This window comes from Sander vitreus, chromosome 22 (genome assembly GCF_031162955.1).
Source record: "Sander vitreus isolate 19-12246 chromosome 22, sanVit1, whole genome shotgun sequence".
NCBI classification, from domain to species: Eukaryota; Metazoa; Chordata; class Actinopteri; order Perciformes; family Percidae; genus Sander; species Sander vitreus.
The window spans coordinates 10,949,309-10,968,315 of NC_135876.1; the positions used below are offsets into that span (position 1 = coordinate 10,949,309).

At 40.9% G+C, this 19,007-nt stretch overlaps 1 protein-coding gene across 1 annotated transcript; it reads left to right on the forward strand.

Moving 5' to 3' along the window:
- Positions 1 to 2,489: 2,489 nt before the first annotated feature.
- dap (death-associated protein) lies at positions 2,490 to 18,213 on the forward strand. The gene is made up of 4 exons (XM_078280440.1): positions 2,490 to 2,695; positions 3,678 to 3,786; positions 11,499 to 11,541; positions 16,197 to 18,213. Exons 1-4 carry the CDS (start codon positions 2,641 to 2,643, stop codon positions 16,314 to 16,316), a joined length of 327 nt encoding a protein of 108 aa, XP_078136566.1. The 5' UTR covers positions 2,490 to 2,640; the 3' UTR covers positions 16,317 to 18,213.
- Positions 18,214 to 19,007: the final 794 nt, after the last annotated feature.

The following is a 19,007-nucleotide window of genomic DNA, read 5'->3' on the forward strand; positions in this document are numbered from 1 at the left end:
AATGCACATTGCAGTATAAACAACTATAAATCAACAGATGCTCCACCACCACAAACAAACATAGCCTCCTATGGATCCCATAGGCCACATTGTACAGAAGCAGAGGCAGATTATCCTTAGTGTCATTTTTCTTTCCTTTTTTTTTTTCTTTTTCGGATACTTATAACACCTCTAGGCTTTGCCTGCAATTCTCAGCTCTGCCCAAGGGCACTGCCACATCAGCCAATTAATGAACCACTGTGGGCTTATAGTGCAAAAACCGAAAGTAGGTAGTCAAAGAGGTCCCCACGCACACACACACACACACACACACACACACACACACATACACACGTGCACACACACACACACACACACACACACACACCTGGTTTCTTTTTCTTTCTTTTGCCTTTTATTGCTCATCCTGCTGATGCTTCTGCTGCTGCTTGGGCACAACAGTGGGCTTAAAGGTGAGAGAGGGAAACTGCTTCATTAGAAGAGGACTCTGCTTGATAAATGCTTCAGTCTTATGCCCCTAACACACCAACCCGACGGCCGACCGTTGGCATCAGTCAGCTCCCCGACGTCCAAAAAGTGCTTCAGAACACACCGAAGCGACGCCGACTTGAGCGTACGTTCTGTGCGTGCGCAAGACGTAATACGTCTCCATAACAGCAGGCGGCGCTAATCTGTATTGTCGCACAAAAAAATGAAAACCGGCAGCTGTCACGTGGATCTGGCTGCTCCCGGAATTTTCAACCGGGCATAGTGGCAGCTTCGTTCAAAATACAATCTCATATTTTACAAAGATAGTTCACTGAAACGTGTTTCTGAAAACATTTTAAGCGAGAAATAGGCCATGCAGTTGCTGAATCTGTCTTCATTTCTGATCGACAAAGGTCAGTTTGAAAGATTCGTCAGTTTGAAAGATCGTCAGATTTTGAGAGACTTTGTCACGCTCATTCCGCTCCCCGTTTCCGGGTTAACACTCCACCAATCAAATTGGTAATTGAGTCCGACTGCCCGCCCTCCGACCCAGCAAGTCAGGTCGGCCCAAATAAAGGCCGACAGCTCCTCTGACGGACGACGGCACGGAACATACCGAACAGACTCGAGTCACTGACCTCACCAGACTGTCCGACGGCCGATTATCGGCTCGGTGTGTCAGGGCCATTAGACGCTGTGTAGGTGGACAGCTACTAGGCTCTTTTTTTTAAGTTGTGTCAGTCAACTTCTGTAATTTGCTCTTATTTAAATAATTTATCGATTGAAGGACGACAGTATTTATTCCCTCTTTCCCAATTAACAGTTGCATAATATTTAAGTCAGACATTAGCTTATGAGCTCAATTGGATATTTAAATTTGTCATTTTCTGTCACAAAGCACTTCCTGAAACAGGCTTTGTTGACAGCACCTTTATAGACACAAACACATTATATACAGTATATATATATATATATATATATATATATATATATATATATATATATATATATATATATATATATATATATATATATATATATTGGTTGCTCACATGCATTCAGTGATTCACTTTCTTTTGGTAATATAGTGTGTTGTATACATTTGAGTACATGAGATCAACTGGAATAGTGGAGATGGATTTACAATTAGACTATAGATAACTAAATTAACAAATTACAATATTAACATTTTGATTTAACAATTCAAAACATTTCAATACATTTAAACTATAAAAAATCACATATTCAGATTTTTGTAGTCAGTTAACAATACAATGATATTGTATATGATGAAGTTAACTTTAAACATATATATTATATACATAGGCCAATAAAGTAACACAAAATATGCAAACATAAACTAATAGAAAGTAGTGTAAGTGAAAACATTAAATTGGGAGCACAGTCACAGTTTTAATAGGCTAGCTTTTTGATTTGTGTGGAAGTTATTGTCTCAATACATAGCTCCATTTCTTTTTTGAAACCTGCTTGAAACCATGGGTGTATTATAAGCTTGAAACATATTCAGATTGCACGTTACACGCTGGCTACCATGGATGTTTGCTTCCTTTTTTTATACTTTATTTGCATGCTTTTACAAGTGTTTGAACAATTCGTTATCATACTTACAAAATATATAAAAAAAGATATTCATTTCCATCTAATGAACATTACAACCTTACTTATTGATAAAAAAAAAAAAAAAAAACTCAAGAAGAAAGGCACTTCAATACACAAAGAGAAAAAAGAAGGGGAAAAAAAGAAGACAATACAAAATACAGAAAATACAATACAAAGAAAAGGTGAAATGGAATGTAGGCTATATAATCACATTTCCTTGAAAAAAATCTAGCAGTACATCACCTATATAAATACTTTTTTTTATTATTAATAATTTGGATAGACTCAAAAAAAATTCCGAAATTCAATTCTGAAGTGAGTAAAAGTGGATGTTTGCTTGCTCCGACCACTGTATGGCTACGCCCGACGTCAGCGCGCTCCTTACGGTTTCCGCATGATGTCATCACGCATCGTTTCCAAACAATGCTCAGGAAAAAGCCACGTTGACGTTCCACACTGAAGTGTAGTCCCCAATTTGAGGCAGAATAAAGCAGGAATTTGTGTGTCAGACGCTCTGGTGCTTTCTCGCTGCAGAGTCCTGTTACAGCAGACATGTCTTCACCGCCGAAGGAGAAAGTCGAAACCAAAGGAGGACATCTTCCTGCAGGTAAAGCTCTTTGTGCTGCTGTGTTGTTTTTGAAAGCTTCCATTAAACATTAAGGCCTGTGTTTTTGCACTGTGTCAAACCAAAAATCACATGATGATGATTAATACTTATGCAATCACTACACTTGCAAATGCCAACTGCTGACAACGTGTCTTAACGTTCAAGATGCATGCAGTGTAATCGGCCATGTTTCTCAATTTCGCACATTTCCTACTACACTTCCTGATTGGCGTGAGATGTTACAGCATATTGAACCTGGTGATATTGTAGCGATTGGTAATAATCGCAGTCTAACGTGAAGTTATGTCGCCGTTATTGCTGCTAGGAGGCGATGACGTGGAGGTCATAGGCTCAGTCTTGTGGATGCAGACTGTGGAAAAACAGTTAAGGTGTACGTGGACATGGGCAGTGTGGCAGGGCACTGGGCCTCAGCAGCTGCAGGACTGATAGCTCATAAAGATAAGATAAGATGAATGCCCCTCGCACCCAACCTTTGGTTAGTGTGAGGCACACAGCATGTATAGCTCAGTCTGTAACAAACATGCAGGTGTGCTAACTTAAATGTAAGAGCACTGCAGATCATTAATGCTATTTCTATAACCAGAGCCTCTGCAGTGAGGTCAGAGGTCAGCATCAGAACAACTGCTGTCCTGCAGCAATTAGGGACTTGCTCAAAGACACATCGGCAGGATGGCTGCTTGTCACCACAGCCGTTTTACCCATGGTCTTTCAGTTTGGAACAGACGTCTAACTCACTATGCTACTGTGCTACTTAAAAATGATTATGTCCAAATCAAACAATATAGAGTTGATCAATTCTAGTTAACTAAAGTAGAAGTCCCAAACAGACTACTGGCAATGTAACTGTTAGGGACTTTCTCACTATTTTAATTGACTGTTTATACATTGATCATTTATGAACTCTTGAACAAATTGTCACTGTGTGTGTGTGTGTGTGTGTGTGTGTGTGTGTGTGTTGCAGTAAAGGCCGGAGGTATGAGGATAGTGCAGAAGCACATGCAGGCTCCTGCCGCTGCAGCTCCAGAACCACTGCTGAAAGATGATGACGAAGAGGAGTACGTCAGCAGCAGGTAGGACACCCACACAGTCATGGAAAGATTAGTCTGGCTAGTCCACACAGCATTACGGGATGGGAGAAATACGTGCTCTCGCAAAAATAGCCTCGGGAAGGAACTCGTTTTGGTGGAACGTGTAAAAAAAGTTGTTTTAGTCGTGCAACAGAAAACTCAGATTGGACAGATAGTCTAGCTAGCTGTCTGGATTTACCCTGCAGAGATCTGAGGAGCAGTTAACCATAGTCCTCATAAATCCACCGCAGTTTAAAAATCCAACACAAAGAAAGCAGAAGGTAACAGATATTCGGGCGATAAGAGCGTGATTCGGAAAAAATTCAGGCAGCACTGGAGCAATCCTGGAAGTGGAACGTCATCGATATAGACTATGGAAAGAGTACTGAATGGGCCTACAGCACAGGGGCCCAAGTGGTGAGGAGGCCCCTGGGCTTTGACTGTAAGTGACTAACATTTCTTGTTGGAAAAAAAAGCTGTGAATGAGAGAAATAAAATATGTCTATGTTCTAAAGCACAATGAGAAAAACATCTATGTTGTTGTTGTTGTTGTTTTTTCAAACGGAGACCTGTGACGACTGTGCCCCCCCTTTCCAACCATTACATCATTAGTTCCCCCCCGGTCTTATGCAATTCACATTGAAATAGCCCCACGTCAGACTTATCTCTCGACCTGGGTCGCGAAGCCGAGTCGTTCAACACGGCTAACCCTTTCAAACACAAAGTCAACCCTGTTTGAGCCCTCGGTGTGAAAGGGGTATAAGACACACAAAAGGACCCCAAAGAGACGCAAAACGACGTGGCCACGTCATTAACATTTGTCTTATGTCTCTTTTGAGTCGGAGTGTTGTTGCCCTTATGTTAGAGAGGTGGGGGGGCCTTGTCATATCTGAGCCCAGGGGCCCATTGTCACACAGTAAAGACACACGCAAACGGCTACATATGTGTACTGCAGAGTTAAAGCTGGTTCAGTGCTCTCTGCAGTTAGATTTAGCGACTGTCTGTGCAATGTAGGACTCTGTGGTGATTTGTATGTGGTTAATCACACCCACACACACACACAAACGCGCACCCTGCAAATTATCAAATAAGCGAAATAGCCACTGCTACGTTTTTGTAAGGCTGTACTGTAGGCCGTTTTGCAGCAGACTCGTGTTCTGTTGCCAGCTAATTCGGTAAACAACATAATTACTGCATAATTACAGCATTAACTTGGACAGCCCATTCAGCAGTCACTATTGTTTTCCATAAGCAGCCTTGGTTTGCATGTTTTACGTCACACCAGCTCTATTTCTGAGTGACAATAATTGTTGTTTATTGGCATGTTTGTTTTTTTTGCTGCTTGAATGCATTGTTTCTATTGAGGTCACTCCGCCCTACAAGGTGTTGCAAGAGTCTGCTTTTACACACACACACAATATTTGTACAGGTGGCATATATGTGTGTGTGTGTGTGTGTGTGTGTGTGTGTGTGTGTGTGTGTGTGTGTGTGTGTGTGTGTGTGTGTGTGTGTGTGTGTGTGTGTGTGTGTGTGTTGAGCAGTGCACAGCCAGGAGCAGGGTTCAAGAACATTGCCAGCAGTCAAAAAATGTTGTGTGCGTGTGTACTTTAGCCACACCTCGCACGCTGAAATATATATATTGCATGTTTTTATCCACCGTGCTTGTTTGAGTATTTCCCTGTAATTCAGAGCAGGAATAGTGTCATGCCTGTCCGTGGCAATACGTCATTTCCTCTTGCTCCCATTTCCTTTGTGCCAAGATGAGTGACGATAATAGACAGAGCAGAAAAGTGGGGTCAAGTAGATTACAAAGTACAAAAACAACATGCAAGCTTGGCTTTTACTTGTCAAGGATAAAGGTCTGCTTGAGAAAGAGACAATTAAGAAATTTAAGAAACCCTTAAGTTGTAGCAGACATTGGTCAGGGTGTAAACGCCATTCCAGCCTGTTGAATATGCACTGAAAATGAACTATTTTATTGTTTTTCTTCAGAGGATATGGAGTCATACTGTACATCTTGGATAATTACATTGGGACTGGAATAGTGCTGCACAATTAATCGCAATTTTATCGAAATATGGACTAGTGCAAATCGCAGAGGGGCGCCATATTTGTTAAAGGCAAAATATACGTCAAACCATTCCGAATGAAGTATTGTGGTGCTGCAGAGACGTCCCGGCCTACAAATCCTATCCTACAGACTACAGAAAACATCTTTGTTTGTACAGATCCTCGCAAAAATCACACTATAATCATTTACATTTTTTAAGATTTGATATTAGTCAATGAAAATGAGAATAATGATACGAACATGATCATTCTCTTCAATATCGTGAATCATATAGCAATCGCAATATCAGTCAAAATAATCGCAATTAGATATTTTCTTCATATCGTGCAGCCCTAGACTGGAACTAACTTGTTTTCTTTATGAATGACTCTTCCAATTATTTAACCAGTTAATCATTTAGTCAATGGGATGTCAGAAAATAGTGGAAACAAATGGCCATTAAAAGTTCTTAGAGCCCAATGTGACGTCTCAAAATGTCTTGTTTGATCAAGAGTAGCCTATCATTAAGCAGTTCAAAACCTAACGATATTTGGTTTACACTATTAAACAGAGAAACGCAGCAAAACCTCACGTTTTGAAAAGCTGGAACCAGGGAATGTGTGCTATTTTTGCTTCAAAAATCAATGATTGATCAACTAAGCGATTTAGCTCTAATTTAAAATGAACACTTGATTATTACTCAAATAAAAAAAATTAAAAATAAATGTATAATCATCAACGCAGTGAGGATATTCCAAAGAGCAGAAGCTTTACAAATCTGCATTCAGATTTCAAAGAAATGACTCCCTGCTGTTTTACGACTGTATTATTTATTTTTCTACTTGCATTGAAGTCTTACTTAAAGACGTGATTAACATGTTATGAGTTGCACTGGTACAGGAGCAAACTAGTATTTTGTGGGTTTAAATATCTCTGACTCTTTTCCATCGTGTGTAAACTGGCCTACAGGGTTTAGAGTATTTATTTATTCTTCCAAATGTTTCCTTTTAGAGCTTGCAGTCAAAGAAGAGGAATCATTGCTTGGGCTGTGAAAATAAATTAGACAAATAGTGCATTTTAATCACTGAGGAAAACCATTTCAATCCTTTAGCTTGATAAACTCCTCTCGGCCGGGCTGTGTAAATGCAGGTTTTCCTTCCTCCTGTGAAATGTTTATCTTTAACTAAAAATGACCTGTCAGCCCATCCAAAAAGAGAGGCTGAGTAACTGCACTACATCAGGAAATGCAGTCCATGAAACTGTCTCACTCACACACACTGTCTGTCCCTCTCCGTGTCACGCTGATGGACGTCTAGCAGGTGGCTACTGGGTAAATTTCACATTAGTAGCAGCCAGTGAAGCGTTGTAGTCAGGCGAACACCTGCCATACCCAATCTAGCCGAGATGGACAGATGGGGCGAAGGGAGAAAGATAGGTGGCTGGGATTATGGCGAGGAGGAGAGGGGATAAATATTATGGTATGGAAAAGCGAGGGATGCCATGGCGATATGAAGATACGAAAGAGGAAAGGTTTTACTTGGTAAGAGAGGGAGTAATAGGAGATGGGAGGATAGGGTTTGAGATACAGGCAAGAAAGGGAGGCATAAGCCAGAGCAAGCTGGTGACCCAGTAGCGGCTTCTTGCCTGTTAAGGAAAAACTCAGGAGCAGCACAACTCATTCACATACGTGTAGAAGGTTCAGGAGACTTAAAGTGCTCATATTATGCTCATTTTCAGGTACATAATTGTATTTAGAGGTTATATCAGAATAGGTTTACATGGTTTAATTTTCAAAAAACGCCATATATGTTTGTTGTACTGCACATTGCTGCAGCTCCTCTTTTCACCCTGTGTGTTGAGCTCTCTGTTTTAGCTACAGAGTGAGGCATCGCACTTCTGTTCCATCTTTGTTGGGAGTCGCACATGCGCAGTAGCTAGGTAAGGACTACTAGCCAGTCAGAAGCAGAGTATGAGGGCGTGCCACGCTAGCAGCTAGGCTAGCATTATAACGCGTGTTACAAAGTGATGCATGTTCGTCGGAAGTAAAGGCTGGACTACAATAGAGCTGTTTGGGAACAGTGTTTTCTGATGGAGATGGTAAGTCCCTTTGGGGTGGACTTTGGGCTTTTTCACTTTGTAAACCTATAACGTGCACAAAAAAAGATGTATAACACAATAAAGGAAAGGGGAGAAGCCAAAAAGCATAATATGAGAACTTTAAGGCTTCCACAGAAGTAGTAAATCAACACTCAATTGAGGAGACAATTAGGCAGGCAGTACAGTTTGACCACAATGTGTTATTGTGTCGTGCCGTCCCAACTCTCTGAAGTTGCTGTCTTCCTGAAGGTGTACTTCAACTCATGCTGGAGGCGTTACGTTTAGCTGAACCTTTTAAGGTAAACAAAGATAATGCAGTCGCCGTAAACGCAGATACTAAAGCCTAGTTCAGCCTATCTCTCTCTGTGGAACGTATGCTAAAGTGTGGCTGGCCCATCGACCTCCAAAAGGAGACAGTCCTGAGACAAAAGATTCCCTTATCATGCAGCTGCCTAGACTCCCTGAATCTGTAGAGACGGAACATAATTATACATGTTATACATGTTACAACAGTTTTGGTTATTAGAGCCTGGCCGAATATTCTCGTCCCCTAACCTGTGACCTATGAATGACCTGATGTCGTCTAAGCTTTCCCTTTAGTCTCATCATACAACAATGTGGTGTTTCTGGAAATTCCACCACACTGCCCACTGGCTGTCAGGTGAATGTGTTTTTTTAAAAATAAAGAATAAATGTCTCAAAGCACCCAGGTACATTTGTTATCTGTGTAAACCTGCGATGTTGCAGTTAGAGAAGCAGGAGAGAGGGAGGCATAGAAAAGGAGGTAAATGGGTGGTTGTTTCATCACTTATATTGCTTCTTATTAAAGGGAATGCATGGTTTATGAACTGCTCACACATCGACGATGAGCTCCATGTGTAAAAACGACATAGAAGGGTGATCATAGGCTTCGTGTCGGTTGCACTGTCCCCTCTCCTACATTTTTTTCGGTGAGAGGTGTTCCAGAGCCTCTGGAAAGAAGAGCGGGTGGTGCTGTGTGCACGCTTGACTAAATCGCTGCACACATACACTGACTGTAGGAACTGTTGTGAAATATGCAGTAAGCTGACAGCCCGTGGTGAAAAGTTGAGAGAGAGAGAGAGACGGTAGGAAAGAGGAGGAGGAGAAGTGGAGACAGGCAACAGGCATCAGTTTCCATGGCAACCACCACCTCGCCCACGGCAACAAACTTCCTGCTCTGCTGAAGCAAAGAGATGGGTGGGGTAGCGGTGGTGGTGGTGAGGAGTGGCTTTGGTGCCAAAGACACCAGAGACACCAAAGAAAACACCATACCATCAATGCACATTTCACTCTTATCACAGTTATTAGTTAAAATTAGCATTCTGTATCTCTCTCTTTTTCTCTCTCCCGCTCCTTTTCCTGTACCTCTAACTCTCCTGGTAAGAAGAAAACTCCTCCCCAGGGTTCCCTATAGCTCGCTACTGCCCCCTAAAGGCTCACTCTGTCTCTCCAGACCCTCCTCCCAATCACACCAAACACAGCAAAGGTCTCTCTCTCTCTCTCTCTCTCTCTCTCTCTCTCTCTCTCTCTCTCTCTCTCTCTCTCTCTCTCTCTCTCTGTCTCTCTCTCTCCATTTTACTATACAGATAGAATAAATGAAAAATAGGTGTCAGTAGTATATCATTTGTGCCTGTCTACAACATGTGTCTATAGTATCTGTAAGTATATTTACACTCATCTTTGTCCGACTTAAAAAAGAAATATTTTACACTTTTGAAGGAGTCAGATGCTTGTAGCTGTCTGTATCTCTGACAGACTTACACCCATAGATATATAAACGATGCTTTATATCTATGCTTACACCCCTCCCTTCTGTCTGTTTGTCTATTAATGTCTTATCTGTCTGCCCTCTGTCTCTATAATACCCAATCCTTGTTACAACGCGCAAAGTTTGATGCTAACATGCTTCAAATGCAATACAGATTTCCTTTCATCCTGGGTTTTTTCATACCTCCCCTCCCTTTGCAATCTGTTGTCAATATTTCAGGATTTACCCTCAACCTACACCATGGAGATTGGCATTCAATAGAATAGAGACATGTGACAACCCAGCGTGAGGAGGGCCTGTTAGAATAAATGAGGAAATCTGGTATCTTATAATGCTAGCATGCCAATCTGTTCAGTTAACTATAATGTGTGTAATAAAAACAGATACAGATGTGTTTAAGATGAAAGTTTAGCACAGTTCTTGCACATAATCATACTAAATTAATCTCCCAGTAGCATTTTTTCACAGTTGAGGTTTTTTTTCTTCATCTGGCACTTATGCACATTTCTTCCCCATCCTTTCCTCAGATAACCTTAACAATTTTAAAACTCTACTTTCCAGCCAAATGTTAGCAGTAAGCTAGCAAGACCACTTCACAGCTAGCAGAGCATTCATTTGAATGAGGAACATGCTAATATGTTATATTGTAGTTAATTGACTTGCTAATAGTAGTAAATATATAAGAAAGTAGCAGATGTTTCAAATGATATGTGGATTCTCACTGCTGAGGCTGCAGTTTGTGTGAGAAACTTTTCATCTTTTCAACCTATTTATGCTGTTAATGAGGTAAGCCATAAGTTGGACTTGCTTGCTGCTATAGCTAATGTCTTTGAGTGGAGTTTTGAAGGTGGCTACCACAACTGTACTCTTTTGCCGTGGGGGTGACGCCGCCGTAAAATTAGACGGCGCTCGTTTGTCATGTCAAGGTCGATACTTACCTCGGGTTCCGCATTCCTCCTCCTCATCTTTTTCTCTGCCTCCATCCCTTTCCTTTCTCTATGTCTGAGTGAGCGCTCGCCTCGCTCCTCCATCCTTTTCTCCTCTCCTCTAACAGTCTGTTATGATCCCCTCTCCTCCCTGCCCTCTCGCCTCCCTTTGCTATCCCCCCCCTTTCCTCTATCTGCCCTGCCTTTACCGCCTCGCCCCCTTCCTTTCCTACACTTCTGTTTCCTCTCCTTTTTTCCACCTTCCCAAATCCTTCCCTTTGTCATCATTCACCTCTTCAACTCTCTTTTCCTCTCATAGCCTCAGCTCTCCCCCACTTCCCTCCCTCCCTCTCTCCTCTCATGCTTTCCATCCAGAAGCTGTGAGCCCCAGTGTTTGGCCAGGATGAATGGGAGCTATTTAAGCTGCTGGCAGGTTGTGTGTGTGTGTGTGTGTGTGTGTGTGTGTGTGTGTGTGTGTGTGTGTGTGTGTGTGTGTGTGTGTGTGTGTGTGTGTGTGTGTGTGTGTGTGTGTGTGTGTGTGTGTGTGTGTGTGTGTGTGTGTGTGTGTGTGTGTGTGTGTGTGTGTGTGTGTGTGTGTGTGTGTGTGTGTGTGTGTGTGTGTGTGTGTGTGTGTGTGTGTGTGTGTGTGTTTTTGAAGTAGCCAGATTGGTAAACTTTTATAAACGTTGCCATCCAGTAGGCCGCACCCTTGGCCTGCACACAATATGACTAAATTACACACACAATCACCACAGAATGAAGCACTGGGCACCTTCTCTGCTTACTGAAATGTATATTGTTATGAATTCTACAAATCCTTTTTTAATTTCTTTTCATTTTGTCTCCTTTTTAGTCCACCAAAGGCCCCAGTGATTGTGTCTGGAGTGGTGACAAAGGTAAGACACCCATACACACACACTCTGACACACACATACACAGACCACCAATGTTGAAATGAGCATTATAAGGTTGTTTATATGTGAGACATGAGCCCTAGAGGGAGAGGTAGAGGCTTAAGTGCTGAGATATAACAAGAGATGAAAGGTATAACAAGGCAGATCAGGGGGAGGAGAGAAAAATGGAGAGAATACCAAGGGAGTGCCCAATGAAGAGAAATGTAACAAAGTAAAGAGAGGTTAGGATATCTAATCATAACATCTGTAATTAAATAAAATGCTGTGAAATGAATTAATAGTTTGCTAATAACCATTTTTATCTATAAATCCATGTTATGCCCACCACCAGTGTAACCTCACCATGGAACACATCGGTGAAAACCATGACATTTGGATCATTTTGTCCTGATATATCAATTTGTCACAATTTGTTCTAACTCCAGTAGGGATGGGTATCATTTTGATTTTAACGGTATTTCTACTCTTACCGATACGGTATTCTGATTGGTACTTTTATTTTTTTTTAAGGAAAAACTAAACAAATGAACAGAATTGACGCTGCTTTATTTTCTCATATGTAGTGTAAATCAATTAACATTCTTGAGGATCAAACTACAAAAGCATTGTTTTTAGCAGATTATAGAAATGTAATCAAAAACATTTTTACAGCAAAGGAAACAGCTTTTTTTCTTCTTTTTTTCTTCTTTTTTTTTTAACTTATCGTTATTTGACTCAGGTGAGACATGCAGATAGGCTGCAAAAGGCCTAACAGTTCTTAACTGTTCTTCCGGAGAAAAGATCAACCTTCTCTGGCAGAAGTCGGGACCTCTCCTGGCTTATGGTGTTCCCTGCAGCTCACTACCATTACACTTTCTGACCATTTCAGATTGAATTCATGAACGCGCCCACAACAATCAGCTGGCTAATAATTACTTGTAATCATGAACTCTTGTTGTCGTATTATTTACTTAACTCCGTGTGTGCGCTTCAGGCTGTTAGCATACAACATACCTAGGGCAACGATAGATGAGCTAGCTAGATGGTCGAAAACTGGATTTCTCCATCTGTATATGATGGACTTTACTTAAATGTTTTGAAAGATTACTCGTGTTTCCGCCCTTACATGCAAAATACTTGTTGCAGTTATGGCAACAAGGATTATTTGTCAGCATCAATTATAGTAACGTTTAGTTCTCTCCGCCATCGCTAAAACATGTTTTTGCGTGTGTATATGTGCACGCGCAGCAACGTGTGTGAGTGAGCACTCAGCTGCCTCCGCCCCTCGCACACGGGTTCTGAGAGAGAGGGAGAGATCTTGGAATTGTGATGAAATTATTATTGCTTTTATGAAGCAACAAATAGGCAAAAAAAAAGATTTCCTCCAGTACCCATAGCAAAACTGATTTAACGTCGGAGCTTATCGATGCTCCTGTCTTCCATAATTTACCCCCGGGGCCATTTAATACCAGGGTTCGGTACCCATCCCTGAATTCCAGCCTAAAATATAGAGAAAATATTAACACTTCTTGACTAAAAAAGTGTCTGTAAAAATGTCCAGATCACGATTCAAGCTCTACCGATTCAAAATCGATTCATAGAATTCCAAAAATCGATTATTTTTTAATAAATATGATTATTTATTTTTTTAATTGTATGTCTACTTTTTTTTTATCGCGAATCGTTTTTGAATCAAATTGATTTTGAAACATGCACCTCTACTTTCTATATTTAATTTTTAGGTTTATTACCTATTCCTGTTAATATGTTTTAATCTGGTAACACTTCCAGACTACTCAATTGCAGCATAAAAAATAACCATAGAGTCAAATAACACCCAAAAACTAAACAGTGTTCACAAAGGCCATTTTATTGCAGAAATGTGTGGGTGTGTGTGGGTGTGTGTGTGTTATCAGCAAGGTGGCAGGCATCCTATTCATCCCCCGATCCTCCTCTAGCCTTCCTATTCGCCCCTATCACTGCCATCAAACCCAGAGGCTAGCGCTGCACAAAGCCTTTTAGGAGCTAAGTGAAGTTTGTGGCCTGCTGGGATTTTCTTTTTTTAAATGTAAAAACAAAAATGTAGGCTATGTATTTTCTATCTGTCCTTTCGAATGACCGAATGGGATCCTCAGGTGTTTTTGTGAATAAAACACCTGAGAATATTCAACCCAAGGTACCAAAGGTTGGCATCTAAAGCTAGACTAGCAGAAGTGGAATATCTGTAGGAAAAGAATGACAGTTAGTTCAGGTAATACATCCTTCCTCATGTCCAGAGTTGGGTTTTGTAGTTTAGACCACACATCCTTCTGCCTTCTGGGGTCAGATCCCACTAGAATTTCCTATTCTGTACCCCCCAAAAAAAGTCACAGCGTTCTCCTCGTGTCGAATTATGTCATCATTATATCTCAGCAAAAAGAGTCTGTGACATCAGAAGAAAGAGATTTTGGTATGATTTTTGTATTATACACTGACAGTTATAAAACTCATTTAGTAATGCTGAAATGGGTCACCATATTGGTTATATGCATACTGCAATTTTATTTATTTGTTTGTCTTTTCTTTTTTTGATATTATCTTTATTTGCCAAATACATTTACACATATGAGGAATCCTCTGCATTTAACCCAGCCTAACTAATTGGCAGCAGTGGGTAGCCATAGTCGAGCCCCCGGAGACCAACTCCAGTTGTAATGCCAGTGCCTATCAAGGGCAAGGGGATCAAACGCGATACAAATGGTTGTAGTCAAATTCTCGAAATGCACGGAACGAAATGAATGATCTTACACCAACTTTTTTCCACTTTCTAAAAACCTCTTACATTTTTTTTGCAATATGATGTTAATATTAACTATTCAAGAAATTAAGCAGTATGTCATCTTGAGCCACATGGACATAAATAGAAACATTCATAGGCCTACTTGCTTGATTTTGTGGCCGCAGTAGCTCAGTCCGTTGGGACTTGGCTTGTCCCCGCACGGGACAAGTAGTAGAGTGTGCTTCCTGAGCGCTTCAGAGGTGCCCTTGAGCAAGGCACCAAGCTCCAAACTGCCCGGGCGGTATCCTAAGGAAGCCCCCTCGCTCTGACATCTCACCATATATAATGCATGTGTATAGGTCCTGTTTGTGCATGTGTGTATTTCGGCCTGTGTGAATATATAACTTAATGAAATCAGTTAATGACCACATCAAATCTCAACCAAACATCGCAGTGATGATGTGAAGATAGAGAAATAGAAATGCATATTGTCAGTATCTTAGCCCGTGTCTTATTAAGAGGAGCCAAGCTCCCCCTGGCACCCCTGTAGTTCGCATCCTGGCCCTGCCAGTGCAATAATACGAGAGAGAGAGAGAGAGAGAGAGAGAACACCAACTTAAAATATATTAATCTTAATATTAATCTAAATAATCATGTAAGCTGGAGTGTGTTGTGTGCTATATGTGAGTGCAATAAATCTCATCCATCCACTTAAACTAATGTTTTTCTCAGAAATATGATGGGGGTGAAGAAGGTAAGAGAGAAGCGTTGCATGAAAAAAAAAAAGAAAACAGGGAAAGTAAGATGCAAACCAGTGAAGAACAGGGCAGTAAATAATCTGTGTAAGAAAGTAGAAAAACATTGAGGAAGACCGAAAAGAATGCTGGCAGGTAAAGATAAAAAAGAATATAGGAATTTAGTCATGATCGTGGTAAGTCTGATTGAAATTCTGCATTCCCCTGTGAATCATCAAATTCCCGCTCTGATCGGATTTTAGAAGCGAGCGGCTGTTTATGGGCATTTTTCTTGGAATAAGAGATTGAGGTTGCAGAGCACATGAGTGCGGACAGATGAGTGCTCCCTACTCTACCCTTCACTTAGAGGATACCCTCATTGTTATTACGATTATCAGAGGGAAGGGATTTAAAAATGGGGCATAAAGTGCGCATACTGTGTGCTGACTTTATTGGACACATTCCTGTTGTGTTCACTGTCGAGTTATATCATGTGCACTGATGTTTTTATGTAATTATTGTAAATTCTACTTGCACTAGTTGTAATATTCTTATTTTTGTCTGCATTGCTTTGATATTGAGCCTCTCACTGTTAACAATTGCATCACTATCCCACTGTTTAATAGCTAACTTCAGTGAGATGGATATTTGATGTATGATGCAACGGTAGGTTTGCAACAAGGTACGATGCAGCAAAGCTTATGGGCAGCATCAAGTGAAAGTTGAGCTCTGATCATGATTTTCTGGCAAATATGAGATGAAGGGGATGTAAGACAAATGTTTTCACTCTGGTTTGAGCATTACTGCCAAGGAGGTTCATGCTTCATGTGCAGTTACACCTGTCTGTATGCTCCATGTGATGGTAAAATACTTAAAAACTGGCAAAAACTATGACATTATAGCATTTTATATTGGCCATCAAGAATAAAGTCTATGTCAAAATTCAGCAGTTGTTCCTTTCCATCGCTAGTAGGCATGCAATGGTGTTGGACATGTCTTAAAATGTCAAGTAGTTTTGGCACCAAATTTCAAATTGTTTAGCAGGAAGACTACATATTTTGCAGCTTAGGCTGTAAGCTTGAGGGTCTTGGCTTTTTGTGCAAAACAGTGCATGCAGTTCATTATTTTCCCCTAAAAGACATATTGACTGCCTGTGTTCTGTTCAGGGTGATAAGGACTTCACCCCTGCAGCCGCCCAGGTGGCTCATCAGAAGCCCCAGCCTTGTGTCTCCAAGCTGCCCGCTTCCCAGCACATCAACCAGCATATCCACCAGCCCCGCAAGTGAACTGGGCAGCGAGCTACATCGGCTACGCTAACTCCACCAGCCGGCCTTTCCCAATGGAACACATAGGATGAAGATGTTTCCCCCAACAGGCACAGATCTCCTCTAAATATTCAGAGTAGTTTTTGTTAGCCTGCTGCATTTCATGTAGGATTAATTAATCAGCAACATACACCAATGCCAATACAGCCATTGCAGAAGTCCTCCTCGTTAAACCCCTCCTGCATTGTTGCTGCACTGTTAGTCCTGCACTTTTGTGTCCTCTCCTTAAGAGGGATTGTTTCAACAGTTGTATAGTCTTAAATGGGTGCAGGGTCTTGTAAAATGGCTATTGTTCTAGGATTAAACATAAATTGAGAAATCTGAGTCTGTGGGGGGAACTCTCACCCCAGCGATGTGCCGACCAATACCGCATCACAGCAACTAGCCAATAATGGCAACATATCAATCAGGCCAACTAACCAACCAATCAATTCACAGTGATGAGCCTAAGCTCCAGCCTTCTACCTATGATCTTCACAGACCAAAAGAACCAATCAACAACTCACGAGGTGAACACCAGTTTTACATTATCAACACAAACCAAAAAGAACACGGAGAGCAGCTACTAAATTGCAAAACTCAGTTCGACGCGTGTGTATCACTGAGACTGTTGCCAAACTGCACGGGTACAGCATGGACCAGAGAGTTAAAGTAGCTAATCACATGACCGCATTATTAGCCCAAACGCTGAGGTTACCGGCGGCAGCTTTGACAAGCATTACATTTGGCCATTTCAAAATTATAGATGCCCAATTAGGAGAACCAATGAAATGCAAAACAAGACCCACTTTTATGTAATGATGGCTGTCATTACCCAAGTAGCTACTTGATGCATGTTGTTAGTATCATGACTCCCGATAGCTTTTGCAGAAGCTTTTGTTGCAGTTTTCTGCTGTGTCACTGTCCCTACCTTCATTTAACAGAGAGGAGTCGTCCTAAATTTCTGATCTACTCTCCATTTTGCCTGCTTTCTTGGAGCTGTAATAATGTCAATCATTCCCTGGCAATGTTAATTTGAATGCAAACTCAACCTGCTTCATAGTTAAAGTCTCCCATCAGTGCCTCCTTGCTTAGATTTCAGGATTTTTTTTTTTTTGTCTCATTTGACTCGCATGGATTTAAATTTTATTTGCTATGCACCAGTCAACTGGAATGAAAATATAGCCTAAAATGTAATGAAATGAAAAGATACTGTGAAGCAGCTGCAGTATTTTTTTTTTTTAAACATTAGTCGGAACAAAGCGTTGCAGAATAAGTAGTTCGGAAAATAGTGAGGCTCCTAACTGTAAGATGAAGGTAGTAATCGCCGTGCAATAACGTTCCATAGAAAAGTGTTTGAACAAATCTGTTTAACTATGTGACAGTTAGTCAGTGTACAAGGAAAATGCAATACATTTATTTCTACTTGCCAGGATATCTGCAGGTATGGCTCGTTGCATATCAGAGATCTGTATCAGCCCCCAAAGTCATGATCAGCACTTTCCTAGAAAATAAAACACACACACACACCACCCTTTTCCTTAAATCACCCATCCCCTTACACTCAAGTGTCATTTATTGCAACACTAATGTTCAGGTTTCCAGGAAAGAAAGAAAAAAATGTATCTTGCCAAGAAGGAATGATTTCCTATGTTAATTTAATTACGCTTAAAAAGAGTTTTATATTTGTTTTTCTCTGTTATTTTTGTTCTTGAGTAAATTGTTCAAATTGTACAAATCTTTAGCCATTGAGTGGACTTAGGTATTAGGTTTGGTTGTCATAGTAAGCAAAGATATAGACTATCTTAATGTGTTTTTTTTTTTTTTTTTTCTCAGCCTGTCTGCATTTGAATTAAAAGAGGATGACTGGACAAAAAAACTTTCATTTGTAACATTTGTCATGCAAAAAATATTTTTAGCTCAGTACTCGAGGCGGTGAATGACACAGTTCTAATATGTTGTACTCAAGTTCAAAGAAGTCCTACTTGATGGTTCGTGTCCTGTTGAGTATTTAAGCATTGCTTGGTGAATTAGCACCCTGCACCAAGGGATTAAGGCTCAGGTGGTGTTTTGAAAATGAAACCAAGAGCTGTCCGCTGTTTTTCTTTCCGGCAACTCACGCACACACACACATACACCACAAGCACACACACACACACACACACAGAGTGCACCAGGTGTCGGTGCATGTAATCCATCTTTACACAAGCCTCTGCAACCAGGTGTTCTGTCAGTTTATGTTCGCCCAATAAACCAGCCAGTGCAGGCTTAGTTGGTACGAGCCTCTGTCAGCAAGCTGCAACACCCCATTAAAGCAGACCCAATCTCCTTGACTCTCCATGATTTTATATAGTTACTCTCACTGTGCCAGACCTCCCATTCCCCTGCCATGCCGTATTAGACTGACTGGGAGAACATAATGAGAGTGAGACACCGCTAAAGATTTATTATACTACAGTGCTCAGGAATCTCTGGTTGTGCGAGTATGAATTCCAAATGACGAAGAAGGTAAATTGGATCAAGATTTATTCCTTAAGGATAACATGTTATTTCTAGTCTAGCTAGTAAACATTAGCTCAGTATTTAGCACTTGAAAAATGACACTGCACTGCAAAGATTTCTTCATTTGTAACTATGACCGACCATACAAGAGAAGCTGTCGGTCGTGGTACT

Excerpts from the sequence above, each read along its gene's own strand:
- dap (XM_078280440.1), top strand. The coding sequence starts at position 2,641 with ATGTCTTCACCGCCGAAGGAGAAAGTCGAAACCAAAGGAGGACATCTT. Across the intron at positions 3,787-11,498 it reads GAGGAGTACGTCAGCAGCAG|TCCACCAAAGGCCCCAGTGA; the intron begins GTAGGACACCCA and ends TCTCCTTTTTAG. Across the intron at positions 11,542-16,196 it reads TGTCTGGAGTGGTGACAAAG|GGTGATAAGGACTTCACCCC; the intron begins GTAAGACACCCA and ends TGTTCTGTTCAG.